The sequence below is a fragment of the Harmonia axyridis genome, chromosome 1 (genome assembly GCF_914767665.1).
Source record: "Harmonia axyridis chromosome 1, icHarAxyr1.1, whole genome shotgun sequence".
In the NCBI taxonomy this organism is placed as follows: domain Eukaryota; kingdom Metazoa; phylum Arthropoda; class Insecta; order Coleoptera; family Coccinellidae; genus Harmonia; species Harmonia axyridis.
This window is the reverse complement of record NC_059501.1, coordinates 39,937,970-39,958,815: the sequence shown is the minus strand read 5'-3', so window position 1 is coordinate 39,958,815 and position 20,846 is coordinate 39,937,970. Positions and strand designations below refer to the sequence as shown.

The following is a 20,846-nucleotide window of genomic DNA, read 5'->3' as shown; positions in this document are numbered from 1 at the left end:
GATTACGGAGATATCAAAGAGGAAAGAACTATTTACCCTACCAACCTTAAGAGGCCAGTAATATACGATTCGAATATATCCTTACACAAAATAGACGGTAGGCTTTATTACGAAATGGACGATTATGTGTAATGAAGTTGAATCCTGTCCAGATAAAAAACTGAATTATTCAGTTACACCGATTACATTTCTGTAGTTAACCTGATTTTTGTTCGATTGATTCGATCTTTACTCAAGAAATTGTTTCTATATAACAAAAAGTGATTAACTTCAATTTTCAATATTTTTGATACCAAACAAATTCATCATTTAGACTTTTTCAAGTTTATATTATGATTGATTCTGAATGTAATATACACTATCAGATTTTAAATAACAAATACACTATGCGTCATCCAATTCTGCTGATTTGTATTTGGAGCCGAGCGTTTAAGATAGTTGTATTAGGTTGGGCTTGGTCTTATTTGAAAAGGGGGTCCTAGAGTTTGAAACTTTGTTAGTAACCACGATGCAGTGGACCGATGACCGTCTGGCTGTGATTTGATTTGATTGCTCTTCAGGAAGCATGTGAAACATTCATTCTAACCTGACTTGAGTCCTTATGGTATTTTTTTATGAACGGTGTGAGCCTTGACTTAACTTACAACTAACTAACAATATACAACGATATATCCATTGAAGACCTAAAAAAAATGATCATAATTTTAGAACTGCGCTTCTCAACGCATTGGCCATCACTTGAAACTGCTCGAAACTGTTTCTAGCAATGTAAATATTTATTCGAAAGTTTCTGAAATAATAACTTCGATATCTAAATAATGTTGATTAATGGTGAAGACAACATGAGTGTGGTAGACCTTAATTCAATAATTATCGGCCGTATCAGATAATTAAGGAACTGTAACACTCTTACTATTACAGCTTTACAGCGGTGCTTTCTCTTGCTATTATCCTTTTTTTTTCCTTTTTTTCCTCATCAAGTTTGTAGTTGAAAAATAGACTTTCATCTTATTTTTTCCCTAACAGGTCCTCCTTATGGCCGATTTTCAGGGGATATGAAAAGCTTTGCTTGTTCTCTTTTGTAGATATTTTTATTGGTTGTGTACATTATTTAATTTATTTCTCACTAAAACTGTCTTTTGAATAGATTAGGTGAATGTGAACTTTTTCCGAAAAAGATATTTGAAAAGATTCATTTGAACGATACTATTGTCTTTTTTAGAATTGCGCGTTGTCTATATTCGGAAAATGTTTAGTTTTAATTCTTGGTGATTTGAGATATTGAGGTACAAACCATGTTTTATGCAGTGAAAACTCCTTCGGACATGACCTCAATGATCGACAATTTTGATGACTTGTTGAACACCCTTTTTTTGAACAGCGCGCTATATTATTTCGTTTAAGTGAGGGTACTTGTGCGTATTGTCTTAAATGATAAGTTTCACTCACTGATGATGAATACATGGTCAAATTTATTTTTATTCGGCAGTCCGAATATCGCTCGAAATTTCCCATTGTTATTTAAATTAATAATTTCTTAGTATTGTTGAGAATCTCATGTTGATCGCGCTTCCAGAATCTAATGAAAAAATTCTAGGCGAATTTTGGAAAAATTTCCCAATAGTTTCTTGAGAACAGGATCAACCAAGTTGAGAATATAAAATACTACGATTTCGAAGCTCTTCTCCAAATGTCTTATTTATCGCCTTTATCAGAATGATCCCAGAATATGAAAAAAATATTTCAGTGACAACAGATCTGAACTGGTTGATATTTATCGTGTAGATGTACAATTACAATTTCATGATGATCGTGTCATCAGGTTATAAAAATTCACCACCAGAATGTTCATTTCAAGAGGAAAAACTAACCGACAATTCTGAAGTCGAAGTAAATCCCGTCTTCAAGGGCGCAATTGGTGCATGAAGCATTGAGCACTTAAGAGTTCCCAATTCCTAATCAATGTTTTTTTTTATTTTATAAAATCACAAAATAATCATACATCTGGTACCGGAAGTAGATAATACCTAATAATACTAAGAAATTTGAAAACTTCATTCATGAATATTTTCATATTCACTCATTCAATGAAGCTCGATTCGCTGTTGGTAATTTGAATAATGCGAAGGAGTTTTTATTTTGGATAGCGTGTATGCTTTTGATTGCCTAACTCTGCGTTGGTCTGTATCTAATATATCCCCCATCACATAGAGTTTTGTTGAGTTTAGTTTGGCCAATTCACCTTGTCGAGCAGATAATCGCTAGATTTGTAGTGCCGCATGTCCATACAGGTATAGCGCAAAGCTGCTGCAGCACGCCACCCCCAACCTTCGACGAGGTCCTGGAACAACGAGCTTCCGAACCTCACGAGTCTACGGGGGCGACTCCGGCCAGGAGATACCATCACCATCATGGTAGTCACGGCTCGCATTCCATTCACCAGAGTCATTATCATGCATCCGTCCGGACTTATAGAGAGGATGCAGTAAGGTGAGGTCACAAGAATTTATCAATTTTGAGGAAATCATTCTCCACATTGGCATTAGAAGTAAAATTAGGCTAATTGAAAAGTCCTCGGTCTAATGCACAGATGGTGGTGCAAGTATTAAATCCATATGATTTTTAGTTAGTACTAAGATGTCTAAAAACATGGTGAATGCACTCGTCAATTTTTGAATGAAATGACATTCGGCCAAATTGAAAATATTAGTTTTAGTTCGTGGCGGCGCCGCAATGTCATACTTGTCATTTCGAACTTTTTCCGTTGATTTTGATTGGATACATTAATTAAAACCCAATACTGACCAATCAAAAGCGTTGTGTAACCGAATATGATCGTGCAAAGACGTGAAACAAAACACGAAACGTTTACTGGAATGAATTCAAATATTTGAAATATAGAGAGTTTATTGGTATTTCAATTACAAGAATTGCTTCCATAGATCATAACTATAATGAAAGATATAAATATATAGGTACATAATGGCACAAAACTCATAAATAATAAATAACAAGAATCTCAATTTGTTGATAGCGCTACCTACAGTTGACATAACGAAGCTTAACTAATATTCTCAAAATTGGCAAAACAAAAGCTAATCAGTCCATACACCTGGTTTTTAGACATCTTAGTTAGTACCAACCTTCAAACGATACATGTCAAAATTTAACACAGTCTGGCCATTAGTTTGTGAGATATTGCGTTGTGGTTGTAGCTACTTCTGTTATTTGAAAAAAGATAGAAAAAAAAAGAATTTCCTGTGCTTATAAAGTATTGCTTTTTGAAGGGAAAGAATACAGTTGAAGCAAAATCTTGGCTTGCTGAAAAGTTTTCGGGGTCTGCACCAGGAAAATCAACCATCATTGATTGGTATGCTAAGTTAAAACGTGATGAAATGAGCACCGAACACGGCGAACGCAGTAGAAGTCCAAAAGAGACTGTCACCGACGAAAAAATTAAAAAAGTTCACAAAATAATTTCGAATGATCGTATAGTAGCGTTGATCGAGATATCAGACATTGTGAAGATATCATATGAATGTGTACATCAATCGATCAAAAGCTACAACGTGTTAATGATTATGAGCAGTGTTTGATGCAGTTTGAGTGCAATTAACCTGAATCTTCGCGTCGATATGTGACAATGGATGAAACATGGCTCTATCATTTCACTCCGGAGTCCAATCGACAGTCAGCTGAGTAGACTGCACACGATGAACCGAATCCAAAGCAAGAAAAACACAACAGTCAGCTGGCAAGGTTATGGCATCAGTATTATGGGAGGCGCAAGGTATAATATTCATTGATTACCCCCAAAAGAGCCAGACCATCAACAGCGATTATTATATAGCGTTATTGGATCGTTTAGAGGATGAAATCGTTAAAAAACGGCCCCATTTGATGAAAGTACTGTTTCATCAAGACATTGCGCCGTGTCACAAATCAATGGAAACAATGGTAAAATTGCATGAATTGGGCTTCGAATTGCTTCTGCATCCACCGTTTTCGCCAGATCTAGCCCCCAGCGACTTTTTCCTGTTCTCAGACCTTAAAAGAAGGCTCGCTGGAAAGAAATTTAGCTCAAATGAAGAAGTCATCGCCGAAACTGAGGCCTATTTTGAAGCGAAAGACAAATCGTACTACGAAAATGGTATCGAAAAGTTGGAAGATCGCTATAATCGCTGTATCGCCCTCGAAGACAAATATGTTGAATAACAAAATTTTGTCAAAAAAAATGTGTTTTACTATGGTAGACCGGGGACTTTTCAATTGGCCTGTTATGATTCGGAGTACGCTATAAAAATTAAAATTTGCACTAATCAAAATCTTAAATCGGTCGGATACGTTGTTACTGAAATATTAAGTCACTCTTTTCGATAAATATGAAAGATCTTAATATTAAAGTATTTTCTGATCTCAAGAAACGAGGATTTCAAAGGTGTTGATAAAGATCAAATGCTCAGCTTATATGAATGGTTTCGTATTGAATATATCATTGACAACAATATAATCAGGTTTTATTCTTGTTTATTGAAAATTTATTTTTTCTTCCTTAGCATTAATGACATAAAACTAGAGTCTCGTGCCGAAACCAAATCATCTCTAAGTGTGGAGTCGGGCAGTTCTAGCGGAGCAGGACATTCGAGTCATTCTAGAGGTCTAACGTGGACCCCTCCTGCTTCCGTAGAGGGATCAACACCAACGTGGACAGAAGGTACTCCTTCATTCACAGAATCTTCCAGTAGCGGGGACATGGGTGAGTAGGATGTTTTTTGCATGAAAGGAGTTATTTTGTACTGCAACAATACCCCTACGATAATATACTCGAAAATATGTCAATTCTAGTAAATTAATTTTTTCGAGATTTTCTTGTTAACTCCCTCCTCTCTTCACTTCTCTTCTTGTCAGCTGAGTACAATTTTTTCCAAAGAGAACGAAGCTCATTACATTATGCCGTTTTTGTGCCTATTTCGTGACTCTTCCCCGTGCAGTTTAAAAAAAAACGATAGATTCCCAATAACTTAAGTGGGAACACTACCTCTTGGTTGCTCAGTTCAAAACGAAATTTGAGATATTTCTTCTTACAATTCACTGATTTTCATGAGATTTTCACATAATTTGCTTGAACAATAATCTACATGGAAGAAAGTAAATGTTTTTAATTTGCGAATGAAAACAAAAATTTGTTAACTTTTCGTTTTTCGCAAAAAAATTTATATGTACTTTGTACAAAGCACATATACATATATTCTTAAAATATTCGTGAAAAAAAAAACATCAAAAATCATTACAAAAGAGGTAAAATTATAATTTCGTGACAGTCATCGTAAAGTGCTACTTATTTGCTTCGAAAAATATGAAGTGAATGTACGACTTCGTACATCGTACAAAGTTTGGTCATCACAGGAGCACCAGAGGGGAAATGAATGGGTACCAAAGTGTGACTGAAACTCGAAAAACCACGTGGTGGTAATCACTCTTAAGGAAAATACTTGAATTATAGTTAATGCTAATGTAATTTATACTAATAACTCCTTAAATAAATATAACAAAAATAAATTCTCAAGTAATTTTTCATTGAAAAATATCATTCCATACATTTATGGTAGTGGAAAGTGAAAAACAGTGTTGCGAACGTCGAAACGCAGTAGAGGTATCATTATTATTCTCAAATATCTTAGTGAAATTGATGTTCGGATGAATAATGTTGATATGGGCAAGTAACTGTTGAGGGGTATTGATGCCATTTGGCCATATGGCTAGCATTATCTCTCAAAAAACACGTAGGTTCGAAAAAGTGAAAAGATTTCTTTATAATAGAAAAAAAAAATATCATTAGTGATTGGAGGCTAGAAGCAAAAATTTGGCAAGTCCATTAGTAGGTGACCCAAAGTCACTTATAAAATAGGTCGGTGACATTAGTTGGTATTCAGGGAAGTTAAGTATTGATGTCATTCTGTCGATTTAATCGCTTGTATTCGGAATGACTGTAGTATTACCTTTATCTGCTAGAGAAACAAATGTGAGGATTATTTTAAAGATCTTTGATGTATGCGTTTTCGTCACGTATGACCTATTTTATTATTTGATGATTGTTAACACTGCTAAGCAGTGGTAGCAGCACCACTAAAATCCCTTTCTTTAGGAACATTTCATGAGATACCCTATCTATTCCGTTACTTCCCTTTTACCAAACTATCAACCAAGCCATTAATTTTATTTAAATATATGAGTTTTTCATATTCAGTTAGCGACATACAATTATCAAACTAGAAGAGGGTGAAAACATTCTTAACATTTGAATATAATTGATGAATATAATAATAATAGCTTCATTTTCCAGTCGTATTATTATTTACATGACAACAAAGTCTCCACCTGAATAATAATGAGAGGCTCTATGGGTATTCTGTTAGATGTAATTGAATATATTGTCCGTAAGCCTAAAGATTATGGGTCGTTTGGTTTGGTTAAGTATCAGATTAATTTTGTATTAGAGTAATAGCTTTGGTTAAGTTTTTATTCAAGAAATGCTATCAGAAAAACAAAAGAAATACCTGCCCTAGCCAGCAATGGCATTTGTCGTTATGACGAAGATGCGCATCGAGATATTGTTCCTAGGTATCAAGGTATCTAGCAAGTCCTAATACGAAACATCCACAGTAGAAGTAGAGAAAATGGGGTCCAATATTTAAGCGTTGATTAATTTTTTTTTTCGTGCAAATAAGTTTTTTTCATGTGTCGAAATATTTTGCGCTGACAGAGAAATTAATGAATGATAGTATAATAGTATATTCTAAAACAAGTTGCAGAATGGGCTCCTATTACAACACGAATGCGAAATTCGAAAACGAGCGACGAAGGAGCGAGTTCTCGCACGCATGAGTGTTGGAATTGCCTTCTGCAACGAGTATTAGACGATATTTTCTCTATTTCAGTCAAGTTTTATAAAATATTGTCGAAATTCAATGAAAAATTCAGATTGAACATCCTAGTGACATTTGTATTGTATCTTGGCAGTTGTTGTGACTGTTGCGAAAATTGACAGATTACGGAATTTGAAATTGAATCGTACGTTTCGAATTTTTAAATAATTTATAATAACGCATTAAATTCGTGAATTTATCGATTTATCATCAGAAGAATTAAGAAAAATTGCGAATAATGTCGCAAATCATTCCAATAATTCAAATTATATTACTTTGACAAATGACTTGTGTTGAATTTTGATAGGATTGGAAGTCTGGGTAGATACCACAAAACAATAACTGAAGACAATGCTGTAATGAGTTCATTACACATTACACCACTGTTTTTAGAACTGTAATGAACTGATTACGATACTGAAATAGAAAAAATTTGTTAAGTTTTTCATTATTGCATGTAATATAATATTCAACCTATATTTCATGATACTGATTTAGATCGCTTCTAGTTAGCCTACTTCTTAGGTCAAATATTTACGAGTATATTAGGTTTTGTAGAATTTTTTTACCATTTTTCTCATCAGGAAGATATAATTTGAGTTGCAGTACAGAATATTCCTATAGCACGATTGTCCCTTTTCTATTAGGTTAGATTATTGATTATTCCATTCCAACTTTTGCACTATTCTGTTTCTATCTATCAAATTTTTTCATGTTGAAATATTAGAGTACCATGATCGAGGTTGAATCGCTATTTTTTTGTAATAATCAATAAGGCTAATCAGATTCATTGTTTTAAACAATAAGATTTTCCATATTTTCATTTATCTGTGACAAAGAGAAATATGATGTCAAATATTTTTGAAGAGGAATATGTGTAATCACGAATTGTTATTAACTATTAAATTTATAACAGGAGGCACCCTACTTATTATATTTCTATTGAAATAACTTCAAGGATACGAATTTAAATTTATACACGGATATTGCACCACATAAACAAGAGGTACGAATTGTAGACACAGTTTAATTCTTCCTGATACTTCAGCAGAAATTCATAAAGATATAACATTTCTAGCGAATATTAAATATTCTTCTTCATGTACTTACCCGATTCAATTGTTGGCAATTATAATTTTGTTGGTAGCAGCCCGAAATCATTTTTCTGAGCTTTTCCCAAACCAGGTTCTCAGGTTCCACAACCATGATATTCTTCTTCTTCTGGAACCTCTCTTACCTACTACTTTCCCTTGAATTATATTCTGGAGTATGGATTATCTCTTTTAATTTCTCATAATATGCACCAGATTATCGATCTTTGTTCTCCTGACTGTATAAAAGATTTTCAGGTCTTATTCTTCCTAGCACTTCTTTATCCGTTACGTGAACTATACACGGTATCCTGAGCATTCTCCTGTATAGCCACATTTCGAAAGCTTCCAGTTTTTTCGTGGTGGCTTCTGAAAATGTCCAAGATTGTACACCCTACAGTAATACGGAAAAGACATCTTTGGTGTTTTACCTGCGTATACAGGAATAAGTTATGGTTCTTGAAGATGTAACTCATTTTGTTGAATACCGTCCTAGCCTTTCCTATTTCTTGTGCGCTGTCCTATTGCTCATTTATTACAGTACCAGTATTCTCTTAGTTCATATCAACTATATTCAAATGATTATAAATCAATGAAATTTATAACACTTCGAAATATATCAAAGAATTTTTTCAATTTTGTCTAGAGTTTTGAAAATTTCTAGAATAAGATGGCAGAGATGCCTAATTAATTTAGCTTTTCATAATTAGAAATGAAGAACATTCGATTTGTCCAATTCAGAAAAACAATGAAATACTTCTCTGTTCAGATGTGCCAAGTCGCTTACTTTTTATCGATTATTATCTCAATTATAAGAAAACTCATCCAAACTGTTGAATTAGTCGGTATTTTTTGTTTCACAAAAATAATAAACCTATCTAGAGGAACAATTCATTTTGAGTCTCCACTATATTCAAATCTCAATTTTCCTCTGATCATTTCCAATAATATATTCATTGGCTATTATAAAAAATTCAGTGTAAAAATAGTAGTCTGCCATTTGTATAGCGATTCTTCTCAAATTTCTCTGCACTGCATTCATATACAAATTGCTAGTTACTTTCAAAAGTAGTCTCATCAATGAAAGTTAGACAAGACCTAAGATGAAATATACAGAGTAGTGTGCCTCGAGAAACAAAAAAGAAATTTCTCATTCCTCGAGATCATCTGATCAAGAGTACAGGTTGTTATTTTAATGACTGTTTCCTGGACACTTGAGTCAATATCCCCCGTTCTCTAATCAGATCCACGTCGCTCTTGAGTCATCTCAGGCGGTGGAAAAATGAATAAAATAATTATAAGGGTGAAATGGATGTGCCACAGGGTGTCCCACCACGCCGCTGCGACAGAGCTCCAACAGCCCTTCGATGTCTGTCTCGCATCACAAGAAGACGGTAGAACACGCCATCACCTGCCTCACCTCAGAAATGGTGAGTCGCAAATGAAACTTCTTTTATTTTCGCTAAATCGATAGAAAATGTGGATTAAAGTGTGCCCTTGGGTTTCTGTCATTGTCTTTTAGGGGCCTCTAAACGTCGCTTTATGAATTTATTCTCTTTCTTTCGTACAAAAATTCACCTTCAATGTTTCCTTTCAGTTTTTCTAGTAATATTTCAGTTTCTTTGAATATTAACAGATGAGTTGTGTCATTTAGATTCATCCCAAGTTTTTTTATTTATTATTATTTTGGTTTCCTCGATATACATACAGTAAAAAATTAATCCATTTTCTTTAAAAGGAACGTTTTGACGTTAATATTATAATGATCTCGATATAGGGGAATTGAAAATTTGGATTTCAAATGGATGCATTTTTATTTCCAACACAAGTGCAAAAGGCGTTTTGCAGGAGGAATGAGCATTCTGTACAAGTATTATACATTATTTTCTCTAATTCGATGCTTTTTTTATTGAAATTAATAGGATATTCCATAAATACCGTTTACTCATTTTCGCATTAAAAAATGTGGGTTGGCAGACAGTTTTCTGTATCACAAATTTGACAGATAATAGTCACCTATTCTGAATGAAATCAATCAAGAATATGTAGGCTTGAAAGTTTCCATTGAATAAGGAGTCAATAATTGATGTTATACATTCTGTGATTAAGGGCCAGTTGCACCATTTGCCTAATCGTTGATTAAAAATTGAAACATTGATTACTTTCAGATTTCTCTTGCACCATCTGTCAAATGACGTTTTATGTGGCCTAATCACCGATTACACTAAACAGGAAAATTTGGACGTTTATTTTCCCGATTAGTTTCAAACAGGGTTCTGCGCATAGACCTAATATCAATTTGACATTAGGTCTATGGTTCTGAGCAACTCAAAACGTCGAAACATATGACTTATTACATAACCTGAATATTATTTCTTTATGGACATAACTTGATGGTGTCACATTATATGTTTCTGTGTTTTGTGAGGAATTTCAGAATTGAAATATGGATTCAGATTCAGATCGTGACTTATCATTCAATGACAATTTATAATAATAATTTGTAATTTATGTTAACTTTGTCACGATAAGAACAAAGAACATTATACTAGAAAATTGATAGTCCTGATTTTTCTATGATCACCGTCAATATTTTGAAATGTTGCCAAACATATCTCCTGTTTAGCTAAACATCGATTATTATTGCAATTGTTAGAAATTATAATCATCGATTAGTACTAAACATTGATTACCTAAACAGCGTTTAATTTTTGAATGGTGCAATTGGCCCTAATGATGCTTGGACCAACGTAACTTGATAAATAAAAATTTTGCAGAAGTTACTCAATCAACCGCATCAATAATTCCAAAAATAATTTTGTTATGGTAATTTTCATATGCCTTCATACCATACAAAATATCAATCCGAATCTAATATATTTTTTGTCAAACAGTAAAAGGCTAGTTTTTTATCCATCAGAAAATCTGTTTTGGCCCAAATCTTAAAATTGTAACAAATAATTCAAAATAAATATTTTATTTATTTCGTCTTCATATTCGATTCATAATTAATTTATCTATAGCAGACTTTAACAATTCTTTTTTCAGTTTTACCTTCTATTTATGATAAACTTTTTGTATATGTAAATATATATCATTTGAGTAATTTCTCTGTGATAAAATGGTGAAAATTTTTGGATGAAATATTCATCAATGTTATTCAAAAAAATTGTTACGTTTAGAGGCCACCTTTGCTCTAGAATCACAGTATTCGGTGTCGCTTAGCCTTTAATGCTGAAGGTATGCAAGCCGCCATATTATTTGTAATGTACAAGAGAGTTGAGGAACAGGCTACCGATCGGTACACAGTTGTTTCCATCAAATAATTCGATCTTTCACAATGAAACAATTTTCCCATATGAAAATAAAAATTATCCATATAAAGGACTCATGTTCCATAAGTGAAACTTATTCGTCGTATTCTTTTATGAAATCACCAATTGGTATATTTCATATCGAACCATTACATTATAATGAAATACTGGAATTGGTATATTTCATATCGAACCTTAACATTATATTGAAATACTATTTTTCGTGGATTTCTGTGTTTTGGGCAAAATTTGATAATCCTCAATATTTCTGCATGAAAATTTTTCTAGTTATTTACTACATACAACTAGTAGACCGTTTGAGTCAGCCTAAGTACTCACCAATTAAGTACTTTATAGCTGAGCTTTCATGCCTTCAAATTTTTTTAAATGTTTTGTTTCAACTCTAGTGGCTAGATGTACCGAAAACTATTGATTTCAGTTACCTTCCATTATTTCAAATCATACTGCTTACCAAATGTAAGTCAGTGGTTATTACAACACCAAATTATTTTTTTGGGTATATTCTAATAGAAAATCACTGAAATTATTATCTCGTCTGTGTACACAGCAGCTTTGATGCTTAACAAACACCGTTGCTTGTAGTAACTCCTTTTACTGATTTCACCTCGCAATCCTCAACACCAAGCTTTTCTAACACCATTATGTTTACTCCTAATGAATATTTTTAATCGATAAAAGTGCAATAAAACCATTGTAATTGTGATAATTGTCCTTGAACGAAATTAAAAGTTTTCTGTAACTTATTTCATTTTTATTCATGTTGAAAGTTCATTTTATCCCAATCCAAATTAATTTTGATTTTCTATTAGTTTGCAGCATGTTATTTTAACTATTTTTCAGCCGATTAGTAAATAGTTTTTCTGAGGATTGCTCGTTTACCGATGAATTAATTATCTTATTGATTATTGTTTCCGATATCACAACAATGGGAACGAAAAGTAATATTCGATTATATTTCCACAATGAGGAGCAAGTGTAGATTGAGCCTCAAAAAAAAAATTAATAAAATTTTCTTTTGAAATTTTTTTAAATGATCAGATAAAAGAAAACAAAGAAAAATTTTCAGTTCACTACTTTTCAATATGATACTAATGTGTTGAGAACTTTCATTTATGTTCTGATCTTCCCCTTGAAAGCACTATAGCATAACACTTTTCGAGTTTGCTCTCAAAAACGTGCTGAATTTAACATTAGTAACAGAAGGTTTGATTCAATTTGTTTTTCATGACGATAAACTCGTTTTTCAAATCCAATTTCGTATTCTTATGTATTGAGAATAGTGTTCAATTAACTTCAAAAGTGTTTTAATATGTCACCTCGAAATTGATAATTGATGAAAATTTTATATCATCATTCCATATAATTGTTGTGATATTGATAGCCATAGAATGTATTATTCAGTCTAACAGTTTGTGTTTTATTCGATTCTGCTTACCGTTTCATTTTCATGCCAATAATTTTTCCTGTGTACACCGACGTAAATTTTGAAATTTATCATGCTCACATCTTCTGGATTTCATCAGGAACAACTGAAGACTCGTGTGGATGACGATTACGAGTGAGAACACAGAGTGTAATAGCACACTGATGCTGCTTATCATCATTGTTGTTTGTGCTTTCTTGTGAAAGACCATGCATCATCACTTCTCGAGATACCTACATGATAGAGATCTGTTTTTTGTGATATAAAGTTTTTTTTATTGAAATGCTGGCGAGTAAAGAAAAGGGAAATCGAGAAGAACCTCAGATTATGGAAATATAAAGAAAAAATCAAAATAAAATGTGTTCTTGATTCTCAGTTATAACAAAAATTTATGATGTTTCAATGAATTCAGAAAGAAATATCCAAAAATATGTCAAATATTATTTATACTTTTCCTTTCGTGAACTCATTTATTCATTCATTTTACATACTCAATTGTTTCCTTACATTGAGTCTTCTTTGTTTCCCTCTATCGCGGCTCTTAACAGTTTGGTTTTTATTTTTTCTAACTTGAGTTGATGCTATGCTTGTTGAACAATTTCAAATGAATTCAACGTTGATTTTTCATATTCTAGAGTATTCGAAAAACACTTTTCGTTACTAAATGGAGAGATTGGCATTTCAAATGAAAGCCAAAATAAACCCACATCAGTTCGTATTTGTTTTGACTATTCAAATATAAAGAAAAAGTCAAAACAAGGATTTTTTTGTTGTTTTATTTGAGTGTAGTATGTTCAGTAGAATAAATAAGTTCTCACCAATGATCGAATTGAGCAATATTGCCATTATGAGAAATTGTCTGGAATATCACATTATCTTGAATCTGAAATATGTTCATTTCAAAACATTCCAGTTGCAATAATGTTTTGCAATAAATACTTATGTAACTATCCGATTAGAAATATGGAGATATGGGCCATTTTATTCATTTTATGATTTTAGCAGGTTTCAATATTTACTTCTTAGTTTTATATTCATTTTTATATCTACAATTTTAGAAAGACTAATGTGTCTAGTCTAAATATTTATTAAAGTCTAATTCTATTTATATAATTCTCGTCAGTATTATATGTGTTTATCAGAGTAATCTACCTGATCTTCATTTTGTTTTGGATATAAAAGGCTTGAATAGTGAATGTTAAAAATAACCAGTGTACATTTTGAAGCATTGTATATTCTGTACTTACCAGTTTTTCAAAAGTGATTTTTATCGTGGTGAAGCTATATTCTCTGTTTTAGTGAATAATTGAATGATCTTCATAGAAATCAGATTCAGATCAATTCAAATGTATATATCTACTATTCACATTACTTTTTCCTCAATTCAATCTTAAAATATTGATGTAATATTTTGTTATTTTCATTTTTAAAACGGAAACAAAACACAATTTGAAGCATTTTCCGGTTATTCATAATTCATAAAATTTCTGTGTTTGATTGAATTCGAATTTATTGACGAAAACTTTCTTTGAAAATGAAAGAAATTCCTTTTTATTATGTATTCGAACATTTTTGTTCACCTCGCATATCATTTTGTACTTATTATATTGTAATAAATTATTGTTGCTGTTTTAAAATAACTGTCGCACTATACTTTCATCCAAAGTTAATCGATCGAATTTTTATATGATGACATACAAAGCAATCATTGAAATGGTAGTAAATAATCTAAATGTAACAGAAAAATCTGGCTGAAAATTTATGGTTCTTGTAACATATTATGAATCTGGTTCCTATGAATACCATGAATTCTGGCTCAGGTTTGAATAATTTGTATATCTGTAAATGTGATCAAATAATTAGCGACACCTGTTGCAGCAGTTATAGATGAAGATTGTTCACTAGTGTTGGGATAAAACGAATTTTTTATATGAATTGTTATCGTTCTTGTGATCTGACAAAAATCTTATTGTTTCTGAAATGCTTAGTGGAGTTTCGCTTCTACAATATAAATATTTCAACATGATTTCATCTCTTTATTCGCATATTTCCCATTTTTGCCTTTTGAGTGATTCAAGAAAAAATATCGAGTTTATTAATTATCAGAAAAGGATATCAGGTAAGTTTTCAAAATGTGTTACTGCATGTCGACGCTTGTTACCCTAGATTTAACTGGTTTTGGGTGTTTATATTTGCCAGTTCAATTTCAATAATCGTTTTCAAGATTAAAATTCCTTATCTTCTGGATAATTTTAATCCATTTAATCCGTGCCTATACTTTTGAACTATATGATTGTATCGTTTATCCATCATCTCAATATTCGTATAAACCTTTGAAATTCATTTAAAATTGGCCTTCAGAGCTCGAAAATTTGTATTCAGATGCTAAGGGTAGAAGTTCTCGTAGATGAAAAAATGAAGCGCGAAATATTAACGAAAATACTAGAAATTTAACATCAAAATGTTTATGAGATATTTCCTGTAAAGACTACAGTAAGTGTGATGCACTAGCCTTTCTTCAGCACTGACTGCATCTCTCATATGGGTGTTTTTTTTTAGATCAAAGGATGCACTAAATTAACAGTTCTTGGAAACAATCGTGATCAATCTTAAGTTATTGCGGAAATCATCACTATACAATTCTTTCAGTAGAATAAAATGGCTGAACTTTTTTTTTAGCTAGCCAATTTTTGATCCACCTTCTTCTTTTCTTCCTTTCTTGCACTAAGGTTAATGATAATGCTGTAAAAGCAACTCCAACCATTGTTCCGCGCGATGTGCACCCCAGGGATCATGAAATCCAACTGACGATGACGGTTGGACGGAGGTTGTGCCGCAGCGTTGCCAGGCCGACAAGCCGAAAATATCGTACCGCGTGTTCAAAATTATCGTACATATTATCGTATCCCACTGATTTTTATCGTACACATTCGAAATAAAGGAAATTTTTGCGAGAATATAATAATTTGTGGACAAGGATGAAAAAACAAGCAATATATCGAATAAGTAATATATTTTTTATTTAAACAAAACGGTAAATGAATAATTAATTAATTAATTATTAGGCAAGATCAGACAACCTGCATTATCCTATTCACAGACTGTCGGTGACGGAAAAACATCCATCTTATAATTCTAATAGGTATGTACATAAGATTGTACAATGAACTTACAAAAAATTAAAAAATTGACAATTGAACATTTGCTCCCATAACCACATATAAAATAATATGAATCTAAATAATTAAATTGATTGGAAATACAGAGATATATCTTCGTAAAAATTCTCTAAAAAATGAATGTCATCAAAAAAACGATTTTCTTATATGAAATGAATATATTCAAATCTGAAATATTCAGCCACACAAATTTGTCAATGAAATTCCAGTTACAACAATTGTTTTTCACTAAACAGAATATCAAATGAGAGATAATGGTAATTGGTATATTTTCAACTGAATTTTGAACACCATCTGTTTTTAATGAGGACCCTTCGTCCCTCCGGAGTTCGGATATTCCATGATTCTTTGTATTTATTTTCAGCCAACAGTCACCAAAGAAGTTTTATGATTTTATTATGTTTAAGTAGGTTCGTTCTCCTAGATTCACGTAGAACGTAGAACCCCAATGAACAATGAATTGATTCATCGGAACATTCTTGAGTCTAGACATTCCCAACCGTCTCGGTTAGATTTTTTAAAACTACTAAAATCTATCAAATGATTTCTTCCTACTAAAAACTTCCTGAAAATGCAATAATCTACTGAAAAATTGGATATCTACCAAATCTGGTCATACTGAGTTTCATTATATTTTGAGTATCTATGGACACTTTAGCTCAAATGATAGGTACACTGAAATTATCGTACAAAACGCTATTATCGTACATGCGGTATCGTACATAGTATTGAGCAGCAAATTATCGTACAAAACGATAATTATCGTACGAACGGCAACCCTGTTGTGCCGTATCTATGCAATATCCGATCTGGTCGGACCGACGGTCGGTACTACCAGGTTGGGTTGTGTTTAGCCCATTTTACTTTGTTATAATAGACTATGAAGTTCCTTAAGGTTGTTTTCAGTTCAATGAATAAACAATCTAGCACCTGTTTCGGCAGTATATCATCTTGCATTCTCTGAGTGTGCCAATTCGCCTTAATTATTTTTCCCTAATGTGATTCCGTCATTTGGTGACCTTCGTGATATCCAAGATTCCCTCATTCCTCACATTGTCTAAATTAATTTGCTTGTAAAACTTTTAATATCCAATTTAGTGAAATTTGGTAAAGGTATTCGATTTGGGCCATGGATGGTCCAATACGAATTCCAGCTCTTTCAGCTAAAGGGTGTGCGTTGATCATACGCAAACGGGAAATTCCCAGTATTTCCGTAACTCGCGTTCTACTTATTCGATGTTGATGAAAATTGGTTCCAAATATAGATATTTGGAACGGTTTATAAATAGATCCGTAAAAATGTTAGCTCTTAAGGATATACGGTATGGTTTGCCGATGGTCAAACGAGAAATAACCTCGATCTCAATATTTCCGTTCCCACATAAGTATTGCCTAATGAGTATCAAAGCCTTCAATAAGTTACCTAATGATATCGAAGGTATAGCGAATTATAAATCATTCGGAATAAAGTTGAATTTCTTCTAATTACATTAGAACCATAAAGTCTCTTCTGATGCTTTTCGTTTCTCGGTGTTTAGTCCAAAGGATAGAATTTGCTTTAACAAAGTAATAGTTGTTCCAACAGGTCGCTCTTTTACTGACACCTTGATCCATCCTTGTTTGCTGTCAAACATATTTTATTGATTTCTAATTTCCAGTATGCTGTATACAGATTGAGCGATGTTAAATACCACCCCTAGTTCAACATTCGTTAATTTTTGTCACCTTTCAATTTCAAAGTCCCCGCTTTCAACTTGTTTGAAGCCGGATTTATCTGCTACCTCAGCTGGAATCCGAAAACTGTATAACTTTCTTATTGACACCGATAAGCCAGAATTCACGGTACCAATTAATCTTTTTCATCGCCACCTTCATCCCTAAATTTTCGTCAAAATTTAATTCCGTAATGGCGAGGAGTCTTAATGTAATAACTGGGAAAAATAATAATAACTGATAATGCATATCCGGCAGTCAAGATAGCTTCAGGCTACTCTTGTCGCTCCGACTCCTCTGAATACATTTTATTTTCAGGGACTCTACCTGTAATATTTTGAAAAGTTTATGAATTTCCGATTTATGACATGCGTAAAAACTAAGATAGACTGTAATAAAAACTCAAAAAGTTGCACACATAATCAGAACAAACTGTGAATGAATAATTTTGATTTTCAATATTTTCATGCAGATGCCATGTGTCAACAAATTTATGGGTTGTGGAATTCACGATATCTTTCTAATAAGAAGTATATACCTGGTATCAATCCCGTGTATAGGTCCTATAATCAACGGTCTCATTTAATTTCGAGAAAAATCAGAAAATTTCAGCAAGGGCGGTTGTATTTACCTTTTCTCCCAATATCTCATCGCAATCATATTTATGTTATTTGATTCGAATTTTAAAAAATGTATTGTATTGCCTTTATAGCATTTCGAGTATCCCTGGCAAGGTATTTTATAAACCACATTAGATTGGTTATCTGAAGGTGTCGTGAAATTGGTTGGATCTGAGGTGTACCGATCTTTGAATGAAATTTTAAATGGTATTCACTTGTCTGATCATCTGGTCTGATTCATTAAACGTCTAGAACTAAAAGGCTTCATATATCAACTTGTTGAAAAAGTAGTTGTTTTTTGTTATAAGGCTGTAAGTTAACATCGAATATTTAGTGTTGTTGAACTCATAGTTGGAAGGTTCATTGTAAATTTTCGCACCCAATAGTTGATGATTGCATCTTGGGACTACTGAAAATAAAAGAGACACTTTAATTGTCACTGAAAGGCATATATGAAAGTATTTCATCGAAAATTTCTGTCAAATTTCGATTACGGAAAAGACCCCCAAATCCTATCCAGTAAATCAGGTAATCATAATATTTCAGTATCGCCATTCGTTCAAAATTTCTGTTTATCTCCCCACTCAACCCACCAATTAATTGAACTAATAGTACTTGCCTGTTTCTTATTCCTATACATTGTTGTGTTTTGATGATTGGAAATATTAATGTTCAATGAATTCACTTAAATTATATTCATGTTTCAATGTGACACAAGATTAAATTTTGATTAACTCTCTTATTGTTTCCATATAGACGCATCTATAAGAAGAGCCAAACGCTAGGAGAATACTGCCAACTCTGATCTTACCTCAAGATTTGACGAAGAAGAGATTTATAAGCATTTGAAAATCTCACCCTTTACAATCATCGTTGGAAATTACCATTGAATTTCTTTTAATGGTTTCCTATTTATGTTATTGATATAACATAATTTCAGGAAATTATTATTACTAATGAACATAGTATCACCTCATTTCAGTATAAGGTATCGATACAACTCATTCATTGAATCATATATGTTTCAAATAAATATAAGTTTCAAATTCAAACTGTTCGGAAAATCGTTTCTATAAATAATGTAAAATATTGTAAGAATTGATATTCTGTTTTCATCGAGTCCTGAAAGCTATTTCAGACCTTGTTCTCCTCTTTTTTTTGAAAGATGTGATTTAGATTAAAAATAAAAAAACTGAAAGGATAGTTTCGTGAACTCTACCGAAAGAGGTTAACTATACTCATAGTCAAATATTTTGTTATATTGTTACGAATGTCTCCGTGAATTTATAAGAATTCGTATTTGTATGTATTAAATGAATTTAGATTTAATAATTTTGTAATTTTTTTGCTGTTACGACCCTGCTTGTCTTGCAGAAATATGTTTTTTAAATATGTCTCTTTTTAAGAATGTAAGGAATTTATTGAGACATCATTCTCCGAGACAAACAAAATTGAAATTTGTTACCAAAAATTTAGAAATTTTATTTAACAATTAAATGTGAAATTATTACAATTATGTAATGAATGAAACAACTATGTGATGATTGAGTTGATTTTGTCGAAAAATCTTTTGATTAGATAAGTGAATTTTCTTTTCAAAATTTTTTTAAATCAGTTCTGCATTTATTAATGTTTATTCGCCTATATCGTTTTCATTGCATTGAAATTTTGTTATGTGACTTGAGTTCATTTGAGGCAATGTCTACTATAAATTTATGACAGATCAGAATGGACATTTCACTCCACTAGTGGACATCTCATTAGCCATGAATACTAAATAATTTTTAAATCAAATGAACTCAAAATAGATTGAATTTATCATTCTGATCTTGTATATTCCCAAAATACGTCTGTGTTATTGAAAAAAAAAATTGAATAATCCTGTTACCTTTTTTATTTAATTATCAACTATCAAGAACAAAATACCATTTTAGTTCATTCTGAAAAATGATAGATTTCTTGTGATTTTAAGGTTTTTATGTAAAAAAAATTAAAGAATATTTGATGAGTTTATATTAACGTTTGATGTAGTTCTTATTTGATAAAACTGTTCCCTAATCCTGTCTTACTCTTTTCTGATTATTATTTCGACTTTATTTTCATGAAATACAAAAATAGTGATGTAAAACCTTTTTCCGAAATTTATCCATTCGACCTTGGACACTGCTTTATTGATAAGTAACAATTTTTTCGCCAAACGGTGGCTTGATTAGACTATACCAGTTTCCAACCACTTCACCTCAAAAAAAAGGTGAAGAACTCTGAAAAAAATTCAAAATGATTCTCCTGGTGTCATATACATGACTAGACTATATCCAGTTTGAAATGTAATACCCTGTATAATTCAAACTAAATTCAAGAATATACTGAGTTAATTTTCGATTATTCGTTTCCGATATTCTTTGAATTTACAGACACTTCTTGAGTTTGATTTTCAATTAGAGTAGTTCAGTGCTTTTTTCAGAATCTTATAAATTTTCACCCGATTGTTTATTTTTATCATCAATTTGGCACCCGTAAGTAAATAATGATTAGGTATGCCTACGACATTCAGATCAT

General features: G+C 32.1%; 1 protein-coding gene across 28 annotated transcripts in view; it reads left to right on the top strand.

Annotated features, from left to right (window-relative positions):
* Window positions 1-20,300, top strand: part of LOC123671378 (phosphatidylinositol 4-phosphate 5-kinase type-1 alpha) — a 101,072-nt gene extending 80,772 nt beyond the window's left edge. For 20 of the 28 annotated variants that reach the window (XM_045605177.1, XM_045605176.1, XM_045605174.1 and 17 more), the window contains 4 exons: window positions 2,292-2,490; window positions 4,557-4,756; window positions 9,341-9,447; window positions 13,411-14,801. In XM_045605177.1, coding sequence (XP_045461133.1) covers window positions 2,292-2,490; window positions 4,557-4,756; window positions 9,341-9,447; window positions 13,411-13,464 — 560 coding nt within the window. In that variant the 3' untranslated portion in view covers window positions 13,465-14,801. Of the gene's footprint in view, window positions 1-2,291; window positions 2,491-4,556; window positions 4,757-9,261; window positions 9,448-12,875; window positions 14,802-19,043 lie in introns of those variants that run through there. The other 8 variants (XM_045605202.1, XM_045605175.1, XM_045605196.1 and 5 more) reach the window with 4 other exon arrangements.
* Window positions 20,301-20,846: the final 546 nt, after the last annotated feature.